The sequence below is a fragment of the Trichechus manatus genome, unplaced genomic scaffold, assembly GCF_000243295.1.
Source record: "Trichechus manatus latirostris isolate Lorelei unplaced genomic scaffold, TriManLat1.0 scaffold00084, whole genome shotgun sequence".
Classification (NCBI taxonomy): Eukaryota; Metazoa; Chordata; class Mammalia; order Sirenia; family Trichechidae; genus Trichechus; species Trichechus manatus.
This window is the reverse complement of record NW_004444020.1, coordinates 5,275,984-5,286,619: the sequence shown is the minus strand read 5'-3', so window position 1 is coordinate 5,286,619 and position 10,636 is coordinate 5,275,984. Positions and strand designations below refer to the sequence as shown.

The 10,636-nt window shown below is 39.5% G+C and overlaps 1 protein-coding gene across 5 annotated transcripts in view; it reads right to left on the bottom strand.

The window, feature by feature from the left end:
- Positions 1-10,636, bottom strand: part of CEP63 (centrosomal protein 63) — an 80,373-nt gene that overhangs the window by 7,483 nt on the left and 62,254 nt on the right. For all 5 annotated transcript variants that reach the window (XM_023735975.1, XM_023735976.1, XM_023735974.1 and 2 more), the window contains 3 exons: positions 4,438-4,552; positions 3,388-3,585; positions 1,121-1,207 (listed from right to left, as the gene is read on the bottom strand). In XM_023735975.1, coding sequence (XP_023591743.1) covers positions 1,121-1,207; positions 3,388-3,585; positions 4,438-4,552 — 400 coding nt within the window. The remainder of the gene's footprint in view (positions 1-1,120; positions 1,208-3,387; positions 3,586-4,437; positions 4,553-10,636) is intronic.

The following is a 10,636-nucleotide window of genomic DNA, read 5'->3' as shown; positions in this document are numbered from 1 at the left end:
TGATGCCTTTGAATTATGGTGTTGGTGAAGAATATTGAATATACCATGGACTGCCAGAAGAACGAACAAATCTGTCTTGGAAGAAATACAGACAGAATGCTCCTTAGAAGCAAGGATGGCAAGACTTCATCTCAGGTACTTTGGACATGGTATCAGAAGGGACCAGTCCCTGGAGAAGGACATCATGCTTGGTAAAGTAGAGGGTCAGTGAAAAAAGGAAGACCCTCAACAAGATGAACTGTCACAGTGGCTGCAATGATAGGCTCAAACATGGCAATGATTGTGAGGATGGCGCAGGACCGGGCAGTGTTTTATTCTGTTATACATGGCGTTGCTATGAGTCGGAACTGACTCAATGGCACCTAACAACAACACACATTTCTTATTCTCCCTACTATATTACTATAAGTCTCTTAAAGGCAGGAACCCTATCTATTCACCCTTGTGTCCACTGTAGTGTCTACTACAATGTTCTGAATATAAAAGGTTCTAGGTAATATTTGATTAAATGAATCATATCTTGTAGAAATATAACTAAAACTAAATTATTTTAAAGATAATTATACTTTATAATCAAAAGATATCATGAAAAATAATACCACTATTACAATATAAACATTATAAGATATATAATGTAATATCAATACAATAATAACAATAGCCTCATGTTAACTAATTACATATGTAAAGACGCTATTTCCAAATAAGGTCACATTCATGGTACCAGGGGGTAGGACTTGAACATATCTTTTTGGGAGACCAAAAATCAAACCCTAACAATGGGGAAGGTATACAATAATAATATAAATCACAATAGCAGGAGCATCTAGCCTTTATTACATACTTACCAAGTGCCGGAGCCCTGGTGGCAGGCACTGTGCCAAGCCCTTTACACACATTCCCCTGACTCAGAACACAAACTGTCTCTGTACTTCATCACATACATAATATGAAAAGTAAATTCCTACTGCTGGAGTGGAAAGTTCTATTTGGTTCACTTCCACCATTGCCTTGACTTCCTTCTGGTTTGACCTTACCTCTCTCTCTACAATATCAATACTTACACAGTGACTTTTTAAAGGCTTAGACAGTAGAAAAACTTAAGTTTCTATTTATATACCTCACGAAAACCCAATTCCAATTTCATCACTGTTTCAGAGAGATGACGATTTTCTAACTTGAGTGACTCCAGCTGATCCAAAGTCTCCTGAGGAGGGAAAGGGCAGAAAGAACAAATAAATATAACAAATAAATCAAATGCATCTTACAAAAATTTTCCACATGTAATTGTCATTAAGCTAAGTTATAGTCTTCATTCACACATATAAAAATACTCTGTAGAAAGATAAACGAAAAACTGGAGTCACCAAGGTGAATTAACATGCATGTGATTCAAACATTCTAAGATGAGGAATCAGGTCACAAAGGAACAATGCTTTAGTCCACTGGTAAATCCCTCACCGCTCTCCTGTGTCAGCCTCCTGTAATTTGGTTTCTACCTCCAACATTATGTGGAATTGCACTCCTTTCATATAACAATAACCAATTTTCAGTCCTCCTCCTCCTTAGCTTTTCTGCTTGAACATTCCTCCTTGGAAAACTTCCTGCTTCCTTAGAGAAAACTATTTGGTTTCCTCCCTATTTCCCTCACTGTGGGGCCCTGGTGGCGCAGTGGTTAAAAGCTCAGCTGCTAAAAAAAAGGTCAGCAGCTTGAATCTACCAGCTGCTCCTTGGTAACCGTAATGGGGCAATTCTACTCTGTCCTATATGGTCACTATGAGTTGGAACTGACTCGATGACAACGGGGTCCCCTCACTGCTACTTTTTAAAGCTCCATTCCCCCACCTCTTTTTCCCTGAATGAGCAGTATACTAAGCTTGTTGCAAGTTTCTGCTCTTCATACCTGATGCTTTCTCATTATAATATAGGTCTCTCAGGGAATTTCAAATACCAACTTCATGCAGGACTCTCACAGCTAAATACCTAACCTTGATTTTAATCTTGAACCCCAGGCCTTCTGTGGAATTGATGACTAGATACTTCCACATGAAAGCCCAGCCTTTATCTCAAACCAGACATGCCAAACCAATGTCTCACCAGCCAACTTTCTTATTTTGTGTATCTTTCACACTGCTATGGGTTGGTTTGTGTCCCCAAAAAGATATGTTCAAGTCCTACCCTCTAGTACCTGTGAATGGGACTTTATTCGGAAACAGCATCTTTCAGATGTAATTAGTAAACATGAGGCCATACTGGAACAGAGTGGGCCCTAATCCAATATGACTGTGTCCTCATATAAGGAGAAGAGACACAGAGAGACAGATACAGTGGGAAAACAGCCATGTAAAGAGAGAGGCAGAGATCGGAGTTAGGCTGCCACAAGCCAAGGAACACCTAGAGCTACCAGAAGCTGGGAGAGACAAGGGAGATATTCCCCTAGGGCCTTCAGAGAGGAAGGCCCTACTGACACCCTGAATTCAGACTCCTAGCCTCTAGAACTGTGAGATGATATATTTCTGTTGTTTTAAGCCATATAATTTGTGGTTATTTATTATTGCAGCCCTAGGAAGCTAATACACAAACTCATTATCTTCTCTTCAAACATGTTGCCTATCTTTTTTCTATTTCACTAAAGAGCACTACTTTCCACTCAGTTGCCCAAGCTTAAATCCTGAGTGACATCTTTCCTTAACTCTATCTCCCTCACCCTTCCTGTAAAACCAAATACAAAGTCTAGTCAATTTTACCACCCAAATCTCTCTAGAATTCATCAGTCTCCTTCTATCTCCCCTGCCCATTGCTCTAGCCACCATCTTACTGCTGTCACAACATCTGAGTGTTCTCTTTGCTTGCCCTCCACACTATCTCCATAGAGACTCTTGCTTAAAGCCATTCTCTACTGACCTCAAGATAACACTAACATCTTTAACATGGCTAGTCCTTGCTTACCTCTCCAGGCTCATCTCTTGCCACTTGTCCCACTTGTCATCTAGTTTCAGCCACAGCAAACATAGCACATTCTCTCTTAGAGACCTCTGCATGTATTTTTTTCTTTGCCTGAAACACTAGTCTTCCCTCTCCTCCCAGCTACCCATTGAACCCTCAGGTCTTCACTTAGACATCAGGCCTCTGGGAAGCCTCTGAATAGCAAGGTCTAGATCTGGCCTCCTCAGTGTTCTCCTCATCACACACTACCGAGAAAGTCTCTTTATCTGTCTGCATCTACTCTTACTTCCCCACCAACCCTCGCTAGAATCTTTATTAATCAGTATGCTCTCAGCCCAAAACAGGTTATCTAATAAAAAATTTACTGTGAAAATTGTATCTTTAATAAAGTCAATCTTCAAAAATAAACTTCAAACTAAAAGAGTTCTTGTTCAGCTTCACCTTGTGCTCTACTGCTTTTTCTTCTGCCTTCTGTATCTCTGCTTTGAGTCGCTTTTCCATGTCTGAGGAAGAACCTTTGGTGGAAGCAATAGTGATGTCTCGCTGATGCAACTCCCGAGTTAGCTGGGAGATTTCCATCTTCATTCCTTCTAGTGCAGAACTGTAAGTTTGTTCAGCCTGTAAAATCTGTTCTTTCAACTACAAAGAAACAGAATAGAAAGCAACAAAAATTAAGGCAAAGCATCTAGATAGAAAAATATATTAGTTAATGTTTTTACTTTACCTCAAGATGTGAAATTTTTCCTAGATAAAATCTGCAGTAAAGTAGCAATTTATCAAGTTGCATAGCTGTACTGAAGGTCATGTGGTTATACCCATCCACAATCATGTCATCAGATCTCAAGACAAGGACAGACAGGTTATTCAAATGCTATGGACCAGTATCAAAGCCCATGCACACTTGACTAGAAAACAGCACCTGTAACCTTCTTTCTTTAGTTGCAAATCTAAAAATTTTGCTTAATGATTTCCTGGTCCACAGAAGCTAATCAACAACAAACAGAAAGACAAGAGGAAGAAAAGGGCTAGAAGTAATCTGAAAGAAGTAATAAAAAAACACAAGTCAACAGAGCATTCAGGGTCCATGAATGTAGAGACAAATAGCTCTACATACCTCAGTAGCCAGTGAGGATATAACTACATCATAGCACAGAAGGAAAATACATCCATAGCCAACTTTAGTCAGTAAGAAAATATTAAATGAATCGTATACATTTTAGAAAGCTTTTCATCAAAAAATGTTTGAAATATAAAGTTTGGGAGACTAAGGCTTCGACTATCCTGAAAATATGTACATGGAAATGTCTGGGGATGTGAAAGAAAAAAGGCATTTTCCCTAAGCCCATTCCAAGTCCTCTTCCACTCCTGAATATCAAGCGGTCCTTTGGACTACATTTTTCTTTCATTAAAAATAACCCCCATAATGTACCAACCCACATCTCAGTCCATAAATACATACAACTTTGCAATCCTAGGCTTGTAGATTTTTACTTTTTTAATCTCTGTTCTGTACTCATTGTTATGTCCTTCCATCTTCTTCAATTCTTCATATTTTTCCATTAATTCTTGACTCAGTTGTTTACATGTTGTACTCACAGATTCCAAGCTGGAGGAGAAAAATAAGATCACATATTTTAAACAAAACAAGAACTCTAAAGCCCATAAAATAGATTATCTAACTTATCCCCTTGATGTCTAAGAAATTTCCTACCAATATCTTAAACATCACCCCACACCCTAAATTAAAACTCATTTCCAACTTCCTTATCACCAGAGGCAGTTAAATCCAACTCAAACTTTTAGACATACTTTTGATTTCTGTGTTTTCCTATACTATTTCCTCTCATTTAAAATTTAACCGATTACAAAATTCTAAAGATTATAGCAACTTACTAAATTTTTCTCTCTGGTTGTACAGGAGCTGCTGTCATAGTCTCAATCCTTACCACACTTACCTATAATTCCCATCCTACAACAGCTGCCAGAAAAACCTATAAACAGTTTTCATCCTTTGGTGTTTCCCTCATCAACTATAAGAACCTCAGGGGCAACAAATCTTCTTATCTCACTGCTCATTTTACCTAATAAGATCTTTCTGCTCTTAAATTGATAAGCTTTTCTGTCTGCCTAACTGCTATGCCTGACTTTGCTTGTCTCTTCATATATGATTCCCTTGACCAAAAGCACCTTCCTTTCCACCTGGCAATGGATGCTTAACACTCTTTCAAGAATCAGACCAACATTTATCTCTTTAGAACCACCTCAATCCTCATTCCCCTAATCACCTTAAGTGCAGCTTATTCTCAATTCTTACAGCTTGAATGCAGAAATTTTCTATATTTAAGATGCTACTTTAAATTGCTTTCAGGTCCTTTAATGTATATATTTTATCTCAGTCTGCAAATTCTATAATTAAAATAATGTCTTTTACTTCTTATCTCCTTCCAACCTTGCCTACCATTCCCTTAGCTCTTGTGTTGTACAGTTCTAGACAGTTCAGTAAATGTTTAATAATCATTTAGATTGGTTTGTCAACACAGTCAACTTATCAGATAAGCTAGAACTCAAAAATACCATTTTCGTAATATAACAACACAAAAACAATTATTTAAATTCTGCCATTTCCTGTTTTAGAGAATATTTTGTTCAAACTGAACAACACAAATAAATTGTCTAAAGGGGCTCCATTATCTACTTGCCTCTTAAAGCAAAAAAAAAAAAAAAAAAAAGTTCAAGCCATTGTTTTATTACTAAACACTGGTGTTTTTATCCATTATTCCAGTTTTACCTATTTCTAAAAATCCAAGAATGTTTATTTTTTGAACGCTTATTAAGGGCTTACAATATGCCAAACAGTGAGCTACAGAGAGAAGAAAAATCAGGGATAATCTTGTCCTATCTACAGATGTGCAAATCCAGGGTTAAAGGGACTAAAGTGTCTGAGGTGGCACTACAAATCAGAAAAAAAGAGTCAAATCTTCAGAGGCTACTGAGGGCACAGTAAAATATACATCTTTAAACATTACTAAAACCCATCCTAAAATTCACACGGAATTTCAAGGGATCCTGAATAGTGAAAATAATCTTGAAAAAAGAACAAAGTTGAAGGACACATACTTCTCAATTTCAAAACTTACCCTAAAGATAAGTAATCAAAACAGTGTGGTACTTGTATACAGACATATGGATGAATGAAACAGAGTTGAGAGCCCAGAAATAAACCTATATATTCATGGCCAAATGATTTTTGACAAGGATGCCAAGACCATTCAGTAAGGAAAAGTCTCTTCAACAAACGGTGCTAGGAAAACTGGATATCCATGTGCAAAAGAATGAAGCAGCAGCCTTCCCTATCACCATATACAAAAATTAACTCAAAATGAATTAAAGACTTAAATTTATGAGCTAGAACTATAAAACTCCTAGAAGAAAACAAATGGGCAAATTATCATGACCCTGAATTTGACAACAGTTTCTTAAATATGACACTAAAAGCACAAGGGACAACAGAAAAATTTGATAAATTAAGACTTTACCAAAATTAAAAATGTTTGCCCATCAAAGATATTATCAAGAAAGTGAAAGGCAAACCCACAGAATGAGAGAAAATATCTGCAAAATATATATCTGATGAAGGTTTAATATCCACAATATATAAAGAACTTATACAATTCAACAACAAAAAGACAAACAACCCAATTAAAAAATAGGCAAAGGACCTTAATAGGTAATTCTCCAAAAGAGATATACAAATGGCCAATGAGCACATGAAAAGATGCTCAAAGTCATTAGCCATTAGTGAAATGCAAATGAAAACCATTACAAGATACCACTTCACACCCAATAAGATAGCTATTATCAAAAAAATAGGAAACAGGACGCGGGGCCAAGATGGCGGAGTAGTCAGACGCTTCCGGTGGACCCTCTTACAAAAAAAGATCCGAAAAAACAAGTGATTCGATGATACATGGCAATCTGGGGGTCCTGAACATCAAAGGCAGGGTTGAGGAACTGGACTGAGTGGCAGGGGAAGGGAGAGACAGTTCAGAAGCAGCAAGGAGTTGTCAGACCTGACCAGGTGAGAGACTGAGCCCTTCAGGCCTGATCAGCTCGGGGGTGAGCGGTGAGGCAGGCAAGCGGCAATGCTCTAGAGGAACGTTTTCTGCACCAGGGGAGACTCAGTGCCAGAAAGTCTACACGGCCACCCAGATCCAGTGAGAAGCAGCCCTCAATCCAGAGAAAGGTAAGTAATTGCATACGGCCTACTGCACGGATCAAAAACACCCCCCTTAGGGAAAAATCTCTCTCCCATTTACCTCCCTGCTCCCTGCTCTGCACTGGGTCCCGGACTGGCTTCAGCAATTGCCAAGTCCCCTGGGACAGAAGCAGGATCCGTCACACGCCTGGAGCCATTCTCCCCGCCTTGCACAGTGAACATATTAACAAACAGGAAGAAATAAACTGCTGGCTCTCCTAAGCCAGGAACCCAGGGTAGGCACAGCTTCTTTGCCTACACACAGGCATAAGGGATCCATGTACTTTGAGTGCCTTTCCCCCTACATAGACTTGTGTGGGACCATTTCAACAAGGTAGGCCCTTATTACCGCAGTACAACAGGGTATATACTGGAACTCTAACTTCAACTGTTTCAGCTGTGAAGTGGCAGGTTCTTGACATTTGACACTACTCTGCCCATTAAACAGGGTCTTCACCTACCCACATCAGGGGCCTGAGGAATGGTGGCTCCACCTACGCCACCTAGCCACCTGCGATAGGGGCCCATGAATAAGAGGTGCTCCCCAGTCATTACAGCCAACAGCATTAGGTGCTCAGAGTCTGGCTGCAAAACCCACCAACCTATGCACTCTAAGGAACAGAAACACGTCTTCCTCCTGGACACTAGGGTGCGGCCGTCAGCCCCCGCCTTGCTCAGAGTGTCTCCACCTGCTGCAGCCAGATGCCTGTGCCTACACCAATCACCCATGCCTGTCCAGGACTGTGAGAGCCTACACCAAACACTTGGTAGCTATCTACTTGGGCACCTGAATTGAATCCATACAGGAGGAGTGGGCGGACCCCTGAGCCCACAGACTTAGTAACAGATCTAACATCCTGGTGACAGGACATTAGAGCTTAAAAGGTGCCAATAATCAAACTAGCTCATACGAGCAGCCTATTTGGGCATATCAAAACAAAACAAGAAGCTACGACACAGTAAGCAAACATAAAATAAATAAATATAATAACTTATTAATGGCTCGGAGACAACAGTCAATATCAAATCACATAAAGAGGCAATCCATGATGGCTTCAGCAAGCTCCCAAAATAAAGAATCTAGAAATTTTCCAGAGGAGGAAAATTTCTTGGAATTATCAGAAGCAGAATACAAAAGATTAATATACAAAACTCTTCAAGAAATTAGGAAGGAAATTAATCAGAACGCAGAACATGCAATAGAGGAAATTAAAAGATTAGAGAAGAGCATAATGACAAATTTAACAGGCTGCAAGAATGCATAGAGAGACAGCAATCAGAAATCCAAAAGATTAACAATAAAATTTCAGAATTTGACAACTCAGTAGTAAATCATAGGAGCAGAACTGAGGCAATGAAGTCAGAATTAGTGAGATTGAAGGTAAAGCACTTAACATCAACTTATTTGAGGAAAAATCAGATAAAAGGATTACAATAAAAATGAAAGAAACCCTAATAATTATGAGGGACTCTATCAAGAGGAATAACCTACAAGTGATTGGAATACCAGAACGGGGCAGGGGGTGGGGGGAGGACAGAAAATACAGAGAGAATTGTTGAAGATTTGTTGGCAGAAAACTTCCCTGATATCGTGAAAGATGACAAGATATCTATCCAAGATGCCCAATGAACCCCACATAAGGTAGATCCCAAAAGAAAGTCACCAAGACATATTATCAAACTTGCCAAAACCAAAGATAAAGAGAGACTTTTAAGAGCAGCTAGGGACAAAAGAAAAGTCATTTACAAAGGAGAGTCAATAAGACTAAGCTTGGACTACTCAGCAGAAACCATGAAGGAAAGAAGGCAATGGGATGACATATATAAAGCCTTGAAGGAAGAAAACTGCCAGGCAAGAATTATATATCCAGCAAAACTGTCTCTCAAATATGATGGCAAAATCAGGGTATTTCCAGATAAACAGAAGTTTACGGAATTTGAAAAAACCAAACCAAAATTACAAGAAATACTAAACGGAATCCTCCGGTTAAAAAATCAGTAACATCAGATAACAGCCCAAGACTAGAACACAGGACAGAGCAACCAGATATCAACCCAGACAGGGAAGTCACGTAAGGAAATCAAAACTAAAACACTGAAAATGGGGAAACAGATGTCAATATGTAAGAGATGACAATATTAAAACAAAAAGAGGGACTTAAAAAATGTAGACATAAATTTTTCACACAGATAGGAAGTCAAGGAGATATAAAGAAATGAAAGAAATAAAAATGGGAGTAAATATTAAGGAACCACAAAGGAAACTAACAATCCTACAAGTCAAAATAAAAAACTAGAAAAATATAAAGAGTCAGCAAACACAAAATCAACAACAATGAAAAAGATGAAAAGAAAATACATAAAGAAAAATGACTCAGCACACAAAATTAAGTGGAACAAAGAAACTGTGAACAACACACAAAAAAAGACATCAAAATGACAGCACTAAATTCATAACTATCAATAATTACAATGAATGTAGATGGACTAAATGCACCAATAAAGAGACCAAGAGTAGCAGATTACCATCACTACTACTAAAGGTATTTCAGAGCATAGAAAAGGATGGAATACTCCCAAACTCATTCTATGCAGCCAGCATAACTCTGATACCAAAACCAGAAAATTACAGACCAATATCCCTCATGAACATTGATGGAAAAATCCTCAACAAAATTCTAGCCAACAGAACTCAGCGGGGGTGGGGGAGATGGCAGGCAGAGTAGTTAGACTCTTCCTATATCGCTCTGACAACAAAGACCTGGAAAAACAAGTGATTTGATTCTATATGAATATCTAGGAGCACTGAACAAAGCAAAGTTAAGGAATCGGACTGAGTGACTGGGCGGGGGAGAGGGAGACAGTTTGGAAGAAGTGAAGAGCGGCAGAGCTGCGGCAGCGAAACTACGGCTCTGCAGCCACGCTGGTCCACAGTGAAGCAGACGAACAGCTGTGCTGTGTGTGCGCTTGGGAAGCAGTTTCCACATCGAGAGAGACCCGGCAGCAGAGACTCTGCTTGGACACTCCGAACCAGCGAAAAGCAGCTCCCAAGTGGCTAAGATAAGTACACGTGTGCGGCCTTTCACAGGGATTTAAAAAAAAAAAAAAATCCCATTTGGGAAAAACCTCTCTCCCTTTTACCTCCTCCCTCCGCGTTCTGCATCAGGAGTCTGCTGGGCCAGAAGTAGATCCCAAGAGGCACCTGACCCATTCTCCTGGCCTTGGAGAGGGAACAAATAAGCTACTGGCTTCCCTAAGCCAGGAACACAGGATCGACACAGCTCCTTTGCTAGGCACAGGTATAAGGGGTCCACAGACTCTGAGTGCCTTACACCTCTGTATAGATTTGTGGGGACCCGTCTCAACAGCGTTAGCCCTCACTACCACAGTACAACAGGGCAAACATCTGAAGTTTAACTTCAACTGCTTCAGCTG